The sequence below is a fragment of the Gymnoscopelus microlampas genome (genome assembly GCF_963454915.1).
Source record: "Gymnoscopelus microlampas genome assembly, chromosome: 14".
Classification (NCBI taxonomy): Eukaryota; Metazoa; Chordata; class Actinopteri; order Myctophiformes; family Myctophidae; genus Gymnoscopelus; species Gymnoscopelus microlampas.
The window spans coordinates 38,503,950-38,518,491 of NC_139951.1; the positions used below are offsets into that span (position 1 = coordinate 38,503,950).

Consider the following 14,542-nt stretch of genomic DNA (forward strand, 5'->3'; position numbering starts at 1 on the left):
GGGACTAGAACACCTTCAAACACTGTACATGTGCTAGTTATATACTCTTCCCTACATATTGGTTAAAATAATAACGTTTTATTCATTAATATACATTCCAGAAATAGAAGCTTCATAGCGCCCACTGCTCCTAATAGTTAGGCTATATGAGTAAATGTAGAGGAGCATTGAAGCTGATAAATGGGTACTGTCTCCTGATTGGCTGAAATTGGCAACCCACCTGAAAATGTATTTTCTGTTTATTAAAGAGCTGGAGATATACCTTTACTGAACAAACACTATATAGCAATGATTACTATCAGAATATAGTGATTTAACCTTTTAACCCCAAAACTGTTTGTTTTAACCAAAAATATCACTGACACTTACCTAGCCTTGGATCAAGACTATCATATATGTATTTAATCGATTATGACATTTAGACAATTAGATTTAGATAACATTAACATTGTATATCACTTACCCTACCTTTAATTGGCAAATACCCCAACAACAACTAAGGCCAAAAGGGGACACACTTATAGATGAATGGATAGATATATAGATGTACAGGTTTACAGTCACCGTTTACTAGATTATACCTTTATTGAAGGGACATCAAAGGATAATGTTGTTGTTCTATTACTTTGTGATCGGCCACAGTGTTACTCTTTTTCAAAGTAACGCATCTAGTCCTGGTCCAATCCCGTTGTGTTGTGTACCAGATGATTCGTGACGGAGCCAGGCAGCCTGGCCTGCCTCTCTCTGCTCTGTGTTGAGGCTGAGCGTTTATTTTGCCCCTGGTGTTCATTTGTCTCCCCGTCGCCGCCATTAAAACACGGAGGAGACGATGTGAAAAAAACAACCATGGAGTGACTGTGTAGACTGTGACCGTGAGGGGGATTTATTTACAACATGATATAGAAGACAAGGGGCTTCTTTACGCTGGCGTCGTTTAGCTAGTATTATTGTTAAACATGTAATGACGTGAGGGAGTATAAATGCTTTTGAAATACACTTGGATTATTGAACTAGATCGAGGAGGAGGAGGAGGAGGACTAGTGGACTGAGGGTTTGTTGTGGTTTTTCTACGTCTGTTGTGCTTTTTCTACGGGACTCCAGAAACACAGCAGAGAACCGTGACACGGTAAGATAGTTTGACATGTCTGTAATAGTCGTGTTTAGTTTGTTACGTAATGTTATTTAACGAGACGCTTTTCCTCCTCGTCAGACTATTTAACGGTTTATGTTACATACTGTAGTCAACAACATTACCCCCCAAGCTAACTGTTAGCTGTTTGGCTAGTAGTTATTATTATCAAACTAAAGCAGCTAAAGAACCCTATAGTGAGTGTGTTAACATCTTTAACATTTACACGAGCTGCTATGCTAACGCTAACTACCCATAATAACATGTTTAATAAACCCCTGGCTGCCAAACTGTGCTCGATAATGTCGATATAATAGCTCTGGCTGGTATTTTATTATGTTATGTAACTACACTGTCTGTGGGGAAATACAGCTGCTGTCCCCAAAGATGACCTGACCATTTTTGTTTTTTACATTTTATTATTTTTCTAACTTTATTTGTATTATTATTGTATTGTTCACATTTTATTGTTATATAACTACATCCTGTCTGATGGGGAATGCAGTTGCTGTCCCCAAAGATGACCTGACCATTTTTATTTTTTATTATTATTATTTATTTATTTTATTTATTTATTATTATTGTATTTTTTCCACATTTCATTATGTTTATATAACTACACTCTGTCTAAGGGGAAATACAGTTGCTGTCCCCAAAGATGACCTGACCATTTTTATTTATTTACATTTTATTATTATTTATTTATTTTATTTGTATTATTATTGTATTGTTCACATTTTATTATGTTATATAACTACACTCTGCCTGAGGGGAAATACAGCTGCTGTCCCCAAAGATGACCTGACCATTTTTATTTTTTACATTTTATTATCATTTATTTTATTATTATTATTTTATTTTTCACATTTTATTATGTTTATATAACTACCCTCTGTGACTCTGAGGGGAAATACAGCTGCTGTCCCCAAAGATGACCTAACTATTCCAATAGACAGTTTGCATAATCCTGAACACATTGACATTAGTCCAAGTTCATTGTTGACCCAGGAGAGTGGACTGGACTCTGACCCAAGACTAGTTTATGGTTCCATTTCCAGTGCAGTCGTGTAATAGAGCAGGGGTCTTCAACGTTTTTCAGGCTATAAGGAGGACCCCTTAGCTAAGAGACAGCTGAAGCAGGGATCCCCACTACATTTTCATAAGAGGTAGCTAGCTTCATTGATCAGGGTTGTGTCGTCTATTTCAGATATTTAACCCTCAATTATTAGTAAACTTCACCTTTTGGCCTGTTCTTGCTTTGCTCCTTTTTCCCTCTACTCCAAACCGCTTTGCTGAAAAAAGCAGATAAGCTCTCGTTGTGAGCTTGTAGATCTGCTATTTTCGGCTAATGTTCCTCAGAATAGTGATGATAGGGTTCAAGTGGTAAATATAAAAAAGAGAAATCAAAAAAATCCTATAACACAAAGATTTGGTGGCCCTCTTGTAGTAACTCTGAGCAGACCCCCTGTTGAAGACCCCTGTTGAAGACGCACACACGGTCTGTCTGTGTCCTCTATTAAATAGAGGACACAGACAGACCGTGAGTGCGTGCTTGCACACTTTGCATGTGGTTTGTCTAATCCTGCTGTTTTATTCTGTACAGGTTGAACCAAAAAAAAAAACAGAAGCAAATCCACGATGACGGAGAACAAGACGAAATGGTCCTGCGACTATTGCACCTACGAAAACTGGCCCTCCGCGGCCAAGTGCACCATGTGCCGCGCGCAGAGGTCCAGAGGTCCCACCGCCATCATCACAGAGGAACCTTACCGGAGCAGCCCGGGTCGGGAGGAATGGGACCTAGTGCCAAGGACAGACAACAACAGTGGCAACAACACTAACAGCCCCCTCATCTGCCCGGACTCCAGCGCCCGGCCCCGGGTCAGGCCGCTCAACAACACGGCCGAGGCCGCCAGCAAGTGGTCCTGCCACCTGTGCACCTACCTGAACTGGCCCCGGGCCATCCGCTGCACGCAGTGCCTGTCGCAGCGCCAGAGGACCTGCAGCCCCACGGAGTCTCAGCCCCAGACCTCGTCGTCGGGGGGCGGCTCCAATGCGGGCGGCTGCCGCCCCGCGAGCAGCCCGTCCCCCGTGGACCCCTCCTGCGAGGAGTACAACGACAAGAACAGGCTCAACACCCGCCAGCAGCACTGGACTTGCGCGGGCTGCACATACCAGAACTTGCCCAAGACCAGCAAGTGCGTGGTGTGCGACCACGCCAAGCCCAACAACAACATCCACCAGGACAACGCCATAGAGCTGGCCGAGTCGCCGGAGCCCTCCCCCGTCATCAACGAGCAGGCCAGGGTAGGGCTGGGCTATATTATATATGTATTGATTTTTTTTCTTTTTCCAAACAACATTCCAACATTATATTACAATACAGAAAACAAAATGGGTAATTACATAAAAGGACCACACAGCAATAACAATAACATCAGCACTACTCCTCTCCAGGTTCTTCCATTAAATGTGACAGATTTTCTTTTTGACATATTGTATAAAACGACCCCACACCCCCTCAAACATATCTTGTTTGTCCTTAAGAATAAATGTAATTTTTAGGTTGCCATTTCCCTGACCCACTGTGCAATGCTTGTCCGGCATCTTCCAGGATAATGTTATTATACTCTTTTAGCCTGTAAAACGACGGATATCTATAAACATTTGTTCATTGCACCTTATACGGCGTCCAACTGGATAGAGGCCAAGCAGAAATAATTTTGGTTCTGGTACAATATTAACAAGATCCTCTGTATTTCCATGCCCAACCTCCCTCCAAAACTCCTCCAATCTTGGACATGAGAAGCAAGGCTTTTTGTCTTTTTAAATATATATACACTGCTCAAAAAAATAAAGTGAACACTTTGATCCCTTATTAATTCCTTTGAGTTTTTTCATGAACTGTGTACATAATGCTAACGAAAACCGCTCAAAAGAATTGAGGGATCAAAGTGTTCCCTTTATTTTTTTGAGCAGTTTATTTTTATACATCAACAAATCAACATGACAAAATTCTAATAGATTGTTTATAATCGACTAAATCGATTAGTCTGATCAACCACTTAACCATGTATTATACTTTGTTACATCGCAGCGCGATGCATTGTTAGCTTGTAGATCTGCTATTCAGTATATGCACACACACACACACACACACACACACACACACACACACACACACACACACACACACACACACACACACACACACACACACACACACACACCTACATACATACATAAAACGTAATCGAGGCAAAAAAAATGAAGTCATTCTTGGTGATATTGACTTGAAGTTTTTATCGTCCAACTCTAGGACAGGGCCCGGTGGAGGGGCAGCTGCAGCGGAGGAGGCCAGGGAGGCCAGAGGAGATCCCCACCCACCTCCAAGAGGGAGACAGAGGTGAAGATGGACTTCCAGAGGATAGAGCTGGCCGCCGGCGCCATGAGCACCAGAGAGGAGCAAGAGATCGACTTCAAAAAGCTAAAGCAGATAAAAAACAGAATGAGGAAAACAGACTGGCTGTTCCTCAACGCTTGTGCTGGTAAGTTGTTTCTTAACAAGGGGTCTACCCTTTTTTTCCCATCTGCACCAAACCGCCGATCTACAAGCTCAACAGTGCATCGCAACTCGACAAGTTGTGTGACCTTGTAGATCGGCTATATTGTATGCGTTTGCCTTTGTTCGACATGCAAGGGATGCCACAGTTCATGATGTGATTAACCCATTAAGACCTGGAACGCATCTGTGTCACTTTAGATTTCTTTGGCTATTCAAAAATAGCAGAACTACAAGCTTATAGCGCGGCACCGAGTGCCACGCTACGAGCTTGTAGATCTGCTATTTTTGAAAAATCGTGAAAATATTTTTTTTATATTTTTTTCAGAAAAATTGTTAGGATTTAGATTTAGGATTTTAGACATGGTCTCAGGTCTTAATGGGTTAATGGCTGCTGCGTACTAGTGGTCGGACAAAAAAAACGTTCATTTCAGTGAACGAACGGTTGCGTTGATGTTCACGGCAATGATCCGTTCAAATGATTCGTTCACGTTCACCGCTCAGTAGCGCTATTGTCTAGTGAAAGACACTATCGCGGGAGCGTCATTATTATGTCGTCGTGTGTACAGCCTGCCCTCCCGTCCGTCCCTGTGTACGGGGGGAGAGGACGGGGGGGTATGAACGAAAGCGTAAACATAACAGTATCAGGAAGTGAACGGGTTCGCTCACGTTCACGCCAAAGAACTAGTTATTTTGAACGAATCAATTTTGAACTAATCAATCATGAACGACCCATCACTCACTCACACTCCCCCCCCCACCCCTCCCATTCATGGGTTTGTTGTGATGCATTCTGGTAAGTGCATTCCTATAGTTGTATTTACATTAAGTGTACGATGGAACTGGAAGCATAGACTGAGCTTTATTTGAGACCTAACTTCCCTGGTTACATGTCAACGCTTCTATTGTGATGGCAGGGCTATTATTATTGTTGCAGTTCATGATGTCACGCTGTGTGATAGTGCTGTGGAGAGAGAGTTACATACCAGTGTTGTAGACAGAGGTAATAGTTGTACTGTCTGAGGTCAATGACAGTGAGTGTGGATTCAAGTTTCCCCTACTGTGCAGATGGTGACCTCAGCCTCTATAGGACTAGGTCTGTGTGTAGCTGTATAAACCATTTGGTGTTTTGGTGACAGATGGCAACACTTCTGGCTCTTGGCCTGCACACTCATCTATTGTTTAGACTCGAAACTGTAGAGTATAGAGTACACTATGATGACAAAGCGTATTGTGTGTAACCTTTTATTTGTAACTAAGACAACGGCTTGGCAAGGCCCGCCCTAACTGTAGTAGAATGTGAGAAGGTTTCGTTACACGGGAGGCTGTTTGCTGGTGGAAGCTATCGGTAGCTTGAGATGATTTTTGTCTCATGATCAGTGTGAATATGGTGCAAAAACGTCAGCCCTATGAAAATGCATGCCGTTGGCGTTGCTGTCAGGTAGAAACTCTTTGTATGTCCAAAGCCGTAACCTTTTAAGATAATGGGAAAAATAACCGGTGTTCCACTGGATCCAATCAATGTAGTCATTATTATTTTAGTCACTCACTATCGCTTGTTAATACTTTTTAATGGTTAAATATCCATAAAACCCACAGATACACTATACCACTTTACCCCTATTTTGGGCATGTTCCAAGATGTTTAAAAAAAAATCACACCCTGTGTGAAGAGAGCGGTGCCTTTGATGAGCCCCGTATTGATGTTGTCATCAATGTTTGTTTATTGGACATACATACACCCGGACGCACAGACAAAGTCAGATATAGGAGTGGTTGGCACCACTCAATAACACATTTTCAAGGTCACAACATTGCGATTCGCTTGTAGATCTATTTTTGCTACTTTTGTGCAACACAGTCATACAATCTAAGTATAAAATGGGTTATACATTTATGTACAAATATTAACCCATTAAGACCTGGAACTGTGTCATTTTTAGATTTGAGCTAAAAAGCATTATTTTACACTTTGGCTATCCAAAAATAGCAGATATACAAGCTCATAGCACGGCACCGAGTGCCGCGCTACGAGCTTGTAGATCTGCTATTTTTGAAAAATCGTGAAAATGTGTGCAAATTTATTTATATTTTTAAAGCGAACTCAAAACTTTGCTTCTGGGGGTCCCTGGAACAAAATATTTTGATGGGGGTCCGCGGCCAAATACATATCATTTTGGGGGTCCTTGACATGAAAAAGATTGAGCACCACTGATATAGAAACATACGTTTTTCAGAATACTGTTGAGATTTTGGAGACATGTAGAATCGGCTTCAGGTCTCAATGGGTTAAATGATGAAATATGGACATACTAACTGCCTGAGCGACGATGTGTGCTGGGGGGAGATCTGAATGGGGATAGTAGGAATACGATCCCACTAGTCCCCCCCCACCAAACCCCTGGGGTATCTGTCAGCACTGTGAGCATCTTTTCAGGCTATAGTGAGAGTGTCTGTGTGTGTGTGTGAGTGTTTTCCTGGCCTGGTGGTTGGTGGATGAATGGACCGTCTGGGCAGCAGAGCTAGAGTGGAGCCCCTGGATCCGAGGCTCCCCCCCTGGCTGGCTCCCCGTCAACAGCCCTTGTAAACAGTGGTGTCTATGTGCTGAGCCAAGCAAGCCAGCAGGCAAAAATAGCCTTGACAAGACATGAGCACCAGTCGGTCGTCGTCGTTGCTGTCCCCCCCCCCCCCCCCCCCTCTGCTAAAAAGAAGACCAGAGCATGTGATCAGAGTCCTCCTGACCTTCACACACACATTGCTCTCCCTCCTGCCTCTCTGCCTGTTTGGATTGTTTTGCTGCTGAGGACTGAGGAGTAGAAAATATTATTCCAGGGGGAACAGACAGAGGTACCAGTGAGGTTATTCACCTATGCCCTATATCAGTGGTTCTCAAACCTTTTCGTGCCAAGGACCCCCAAATAGACACTTATTAGACCGCGGACCCCCATTTGAAAAGATAAGCCAGGGACCCCCATAATAGAAGATTTTTACGGCTCTCTAGCAGTGATTTCAACCATTTTAATTTCAAGGACCCCCAGTTTGACATGCATTAGGGCTACGGACCCCCATTTAATGGCATGTATGTCTCTGGGACCCCAATTCATATTGTGAAATCAATGTTAATTTAACTCTGAGAGTGTACAAATGGAACCAAATGGACCCGTTAGGGTCCATTTGGTTCCATTTGTACACTCTCAGAGTTACAGACCCATAAGGGTCCATTTGGTTCCTATCCATCATTTAGCTGGGGACCCCCTGGAACCCCCTCAAGTACCCCTGGGGGTCCCCGGACCCCACTTTGAGAACCAATGCCCTATATGATCTGTCCTGACATAAGCCTTTTTATGGTTCATGAACCCATTAAGACCGGGAACCGGGGACCGTGTCATTTTTAGAGTTCTTTGGCTATTCAAACATAGCAGATCTACAAGCTCATACGAGCTTGTAGATCTGTTATTTTTGAAAAATCGTGAAAATGTGTGCTAATCTTTGAATGTATTTTTTACAAGCGAACAGTTGTAACTCAGATCTTTGCTTCTGGGGGGGGGTCCCTGGAACAACATATTTTGAGATGGGGGTCCGTGGCCAAATACATATAATTTTTGGGGGGCTTGACATGAAAACGTTTGAGAACCACTGATTATAGCAACATACAGTATATATATATTTTAAAACTGTTAGGATTTAGAAGACATTTGTAGAATCCCCAGAAGCAAAGATTTGAGTTAAAATGTTTTTTCACAGATTTTCACAGATGTTCATGATTTTTCTAAAAAAAATAGCAGATCTACAAGCTCATAGTGTGGCACACGATGCCACGCTATGAGCTTGTAGATCTGCTATTTTTTGAAATAGCAATTTAGCCAAAGAAATCTAAAAATGACACACGGATGCGTTCTTAAAGGGTTAACTCCCTGCCTTATGACTTGCTGATGAATAACCCTGGGCCTCTTTTGCTTTATCTGCTTCTAGTTGTTGTGCCATGGGATCTAATTTGTCTCAGTCATGTTGTAACGCATTGCAGCAGGGCAGGCTCTTCAAAGTGCGTCTGGTGGTATTTGTTGATGGAGGAAGTGTCCGAGCCAGGCAGTCCATTATGGCCTGGTCCAGCACTTCCTCTAGTCTCAGAACCTACGCCTCACACTGGCTCGGCTTGTTCCCCCGCAGTTCATGTTTGATGTTGTTTCAGCGCTGCCCCATCTGGGCCAAAAACTGGACGATCCCATTGATTCTGTTTTTCCTCACGAGGAAATGGACACTGTTTGTTTAATATTGTTCTTTTGTTTCAAGCGAGCCAACAAAAGACTGTAACCGAATACATTTTCCTCTTGCGGAGAAAATGAGTCTTTATAAAAACATGAAAACATTACGCTGCTGACTGCTTTTTAAGCAAGCAATGTTATATAATTGGAATTCAATGAGTCCCACCCCCACCCGCCCCAAGCTTTGATAAAAGAGCTCTGTCGTTCTTATTAGACTCGAAGTTATTGTGTTGATAACAGTGGTGGACATAGTACTCAACCCCAGTACTTGAGTCAAAGCATAGATACTCCTGGTCAAATATTACTCAAGCACAAGTGAAAGTTTCTCAGTCAAATTTGTACTTGAGTTCTTGAGTTAAAGCACTGGAGTACTTGCTTTTAAAAATGACAATAGCCCAAACATAAATCTAAGATTTTCCAGAAGGTTTCTCTCTGTATCTTCTTCTGTCCTGCATAGAGGACATTTTGGTGCCGCCCAAAGAGGCTTTAGCCAGCGCCAATTGGAGAATCACCAGCCAAAATGATAAGAATTGAGTACATAAAAGTGTGTGTGTGTGTGTGTGTGTGTGTGTGTGTGTGTGTGTGTGTGTGTGTGTGTGTGTGTGTGTGTGTGTGTGTGTGTGTGTGTGTGTGTGTGTGTGTGTGTGTGTGTGTGTGTGTGTGTGTGTGTGTGTGTGTGTGTGTGTGTGTGTGTGTGTGTTTAATAGATTGTTTACAGTTCAGCCCATTCAAACCCACTCAAATTCTGTGGTTTGAAGATGGTGGTTATCAGTACATTTTGGCTTCACATCTATGGGTCCATTTCTTGTCATCTTGGAGATTTCCTACAAAGAGTGATATGAATGAAAGGGACCAAAGTTGAGGTTTTGCTACTGCACTTTTTTCCAACACAACCGTTACGTATCGTAATACATACATATTCGTATTTCTGTGTGAGGAAAAAAAAAGCTTTACTGTTTAAGTCCATTCCACATGTCTGATTCCAAACAGCAGTACTGATGTTGGTTTGATGTGTTGAATGATCAGTGTTTTTCCATTAGCATTGCAAAGTTTTGCACATTGGTCAAGCCGTAAGACGGTAAGCATTTCACCTACGGTCGGCTGACATCAAAATACGATGGGCATCGACTTGTAATATGCTACAGTTTTTTTTAATGAATCGGCCATTATAATAACATCACTATAGAACTAGCTAGATTTGTTAATTGGGTTTTCATTTAGGTTACTCAAGCACAAGTCATTTTTTGGTTTATCAAATGGTCAGAAATAACAGGAAAATGCATGGATTTCAAATACGGCCACACAGACTCATTGCATTCACTGTTCACTGTGCGTAGTAGTCATGACGGAGACCAATCATGCTTACTGTCGTGTGTGTGTGTGTGTGTGTGTGTAGTCACCCCCCAAAGGTCCGTTCTGAGCCAGGGAAAGACCCTGATCTTATATGCTGAAATGTCACCCAGGCACTAATGCGTCCACACACAAGTGAGCTCGCTCTGTCCTTCACCTTTTCATACACCATCTCCAACATAGCATTGGTTATATGTAGCCTAACCTTAAAGCCTTTGTCAGCCCATGGAAATTGTTTGACAAATGTCACCTAGGCATGGTTAAAAGTCACAGGAACATTCTTGAAATGTTCCGGCCTCAGGTCCTCTCTGAAGGTAATGCATTAGAGCTCTCTACCAGTGTTGCCAGTTTCTGTGAGAGAAACAAGCAACCAGGTCTAGGAAAACCAGCCCAAAAGAAGCAACTATGGGCCACATGAGCACTTCAACATATACATCAGCTATTTGAAAATAGCAGATCTACAAGCTCACAACGCGTCGCGATGCGACGCGTTGTGAGCTTGTAGATCGGCTACTTTCAAATAAAATATTGCGGGGAAATTACAATAAGCAGATCTGGCAACCCTGCTCTCTACTTCCCTGCCGGAGAATGTACTCTCTCTGGGAATCCGTTAAAATTAGCCATGCACTTCCGGGTTCTCCGCACTAACCCCCGCCTCTGGTTTCAGTCATAACAGATGTTGGGACGGACTACAGACTCTGGAGAAGGCGGAATGGGAGGCAGTGAATGTGTACAAACTGTCCCCACGTCTGTCACAGCTCTCTGGTAGCTAGTTTTTTAGCAGCTACTAGTGATGCGCGGGTCGGGTTTTTTCATGACTCGGCCCGCCCCGCCCCGCCCCGCCACGGAACCCAACCCGCCTCAACCCGCCCCACGAACCCATATATAAATCTATGGCTCAACCCGCCCCTGATTCTGTAAAATCATGGTTAGAAAATAATCCCCAAGTGTATTCAAACTGTTTTATCGTTATTATTCTTATTCTTATTAGGAATAAAGACAAAACAAGAGCATGTTATTATTTATTTATTTTTTGCGTGTGAGAGCGCTTGACCCGCTCACCCGCAGCCTGCATAATTGCCTCCGAGATTCTGACTCGACCCACCCGCGCCGCGGGTTGACCCGCGGGTCCCGCGGGTTACGGGTCAACCCGCGCATCACTAGCAGCTACGTTGTGTTCTGCCTTTTTTCTGCTTTGCAGTCCCATGCTAGGGTGGTAACCAGTCACCCTGGGTCAGCTAGTAAATGCATGTTTGACCCAGAGAGGTCATCATGACTGAGTTATGGTTTGGACGTCAGACGCTAGAGAGAACCTCTGCTCCCTCTGTGCTTGGTGGTGTACAATGTTCAGCTCCTTCTCTGTGCTTGCTGCTGGTACATAGTTATGTAAATACCTCCGCAGATTTTCATAGGCAAATTCAGATTAATTGCTAGCGACTAGGAGCGGTTTGATGTGTATTCGCGGGGTTGATGGACGCCTCTGTAGTGCTTTTAAGCCATTGAGACCTGGAACGCATCTGTGTCACTTTTAGATGTCTTTGGCTATTCAAAAATAGCAGATGTACAAGCTCGTAGCGCGGCACTCGGTGCCGCGCTACGAGCTTGTAAATCTGCTATTTTTGAAAAATCGTGAACATTTTTTTAAAATATTTTTTTCAAAAAACTGTTAGGATTTAGATTTTTTTTAAAGAATCGCCTCAGGTCTTAATGGGTTAATGAACATGACAAGCTGTCCATTATGTCCCCGCTTTTCATTAACCAGCAGGCACACTGCAGCTGGAGCACTTCCAAATGCCAGACTAATCCATCCATCCCCGAGCATTTCTGTCGCAAAAAAAATAATCAAGACAAAATGGCCTTGCAGATGCATTTTGAAAAGCACACAGAGGTATTCGACAAAGCGTGTTTTGCTCGTATTGTTTACCAAGCGCCCCCCGACATCTTGACGGCAATGCATGCCTGTTTTCAGGTTAGCAACATGAGAGCTGACAGGTGCTTAACGTGAATCACTGTTTTCAGGGAATTACAAGTGTTGTTCCTTGAGCGCGAACTGCAAACACCATGGTCATGTGTTGCCCTCACATTTATCAAATTTGACAGTCCGTGTTAGCACTCTTCCATCTTTTCCTCCCCTCAAGCCCACCGTTGCTTCCTGCACTCCTTGACCTTTTCGCCCTCTTTCCCTCTCTATCTGTGCTGCAGGCGTGGTCGAAGGCGACCTTACGGCCGTGGAAGCCTATAAATCCTCCGGTGGAGACATCGCCCGGCAGCTCACCGCCGACGAGGTGCGCCTCCTCAGCCGGTCATCGGCGTTCGACGTGGGCTTCACCTTGGTCCACCTGGCCATCCGCTTCCAGAGGCAGGACATGCTAGCTATCCTTCTCACTGAGGTAAGCTTGCCTACGGGAGGGAGGGAGGGAGGGTTGGAGTGGGCTTTGCTTTCACCACCGCACTAGAAAGGGATTAGCAACTCAAAAAATGCACAGTACCCATATAGCATTCGATAAAGCGTGATTTGTACTTGGTTGCGTGCCGTGCCACACACCGGAAATTGCAGACCTACAAACTCACAAGGCGCCACAGCGTGACGCAGGAGCATGTAGATCGGCTACTTTCGGTGCACGACACGATCCGCCACCACGTATAACTCAGGCTTAATGCCACCTTCTTTTGAGGAACTAAGAGGCGTGAATATACTCTGAGCCGATTTTAAAAGGCAGTCCGTTCACTCAACCATCCACACACACACACACACTTCCTGACGCACACAGGCTCAGCTAAAAAACTCATATCAGCAGAATGCATAACGGCATTAAGATGCAAATTCCACCTCCATTTGTGAGACACCAAATGAAAGATGCCAAGATTTGCACAGCGAAAAAGATAACTGGTGATTTTTGTGTCAGGGGATCATATGATCATTCTTAACCCATTCAATCCGGGAACACATCTGTGTCATTTTAGATTTCTTTGGCTATTAAAAAATAGCAGATATACAAGCTCAAAGCACGGCACCGAGTGCAGCGCTATGAGCTTGTAGATCTGCAATTTTAATATATAATATATGTGCAAATCTTTGAATACATATTTTTTTAAAGCAAACATTTGTAACTCAAATCTTTGCTTCTGGGGGATTCTACAAATGTCTTCTAAATCTTAACAGTTTTTTGAAAAAACGTATGTTGCTATAATCAGTGGTTCTCAAACTGTTTCATGTCAAGGACCCCCAAAATGCTATGAGCTTGCTTGTAGATCTGCTATTTTTGAATGGCCAAAGAAATCTAAAATGACAGGCATGCGCTCCCGGATTCAAAGGGTTAAAGCCGAATTATCTGGTTCGGTCACAGTATCGAAGAAGTCTGGACAACTCCCTGAATTTCCCTGTTGCTGCGTGCATCTCTTTTTCTTTTTTACACAGACATAAGGCCCTATCATTGTCGAGGCCCAGCAGAGACAATATATAGCTGATATAATGGCTATAATTGCAGGGGAAGTGTACTTTGAGGATTAGTGGCTAGGATTAGCCAAGCTGCATGCAATCCCGCCATTGGTTCTTAGTGGACGTGGTGCCACAGAGCTCATGTGGCATGCAGTGAGAGAGAGAGGGCTAGGCAGTGATTAGGGATGACACGCAAGGCCACACGCAAGCACACACAAGTGACTGTGGCAGACAGGACAGAGATGACAGTGTGGCTGTTACTCTATGCCAGGGGTCTTCAACAGGGGGTCCGGGACCCCTAGGGGGTCCTCAGAGTTACTACAGGGGGTCCGCCAAATCTTTGTGTGATATGATATATATATTTTTTACATTAACCACTTGAATCCTAGCATCCCTTTTCTGAGGAGAACTTTAGCCAAAAATAGCAGATCTACAAGCTCTCAACGCCTCGCGCTGCGAGGCGTTGAGAGCTTGTAGATCGGCTATTTTTGGCAAAGAGGCTATAGGTGTAGAGGGAAAAAAGAGCCGACTAAGTAAAAAAAAAAAACTTAGCTCATCTGAAACACAATTTTATACAATATAGAGTAGGGGGTCCCTGTTTTATCTCTCTCTCAGCTAGGGGATCCTTGGCCTGAAAAGGTTGAAGACCCCTGCTCTTTGCCATTGGTTCTCAAAGTGGGGTCCTTGGGGGGGGGGGGGGGGGGGGGGGGGGGTTCCAGGGGGTCCCCAGCAAAATGTTTTAATATAGTATCATAATCATTTTAACCACTTTAATCTTTTATACTTTGGCTATTCAAACG

General features: G+C 43.7%; 1 protein-coding gene across 1 annotated transcript in view; it reads left to right on the plus strand.

Moving 5' to 3' along the window:
- Positions 1 to 810: 810 nt before the first annotated feature.
- Positions 811 to 14,542, plus strand: part of zranb1a (zinc finger, RAN-binding domain containing 1a) — a 35,064-nt gene continuing 21,332 nt past the window's right edge. The window contains exons 1-4 of the mRNA XM_084079501.1: positions 811 to 1,126; positions 2,733 to 3,436; positions 4,449 to 4,677; positions 12,506 to 12,693. Of these exons, the coding sequence (XP_083935627.1) occupies positions 2,768 to 3,436; positions 4,449 to 4,677; positions 12,506 to 12,693 (1,086 nt within the window). The 5' untranslated portion in view covers positions 811 to 1,126; positions 2,733 to 2,767. The remainder of the gene's footprint in view (positions 1,127 to 2,732; positions 3,437 to 4,448; positions 4,678 to 12,505; positions 12,694 to 14,542) is intronic.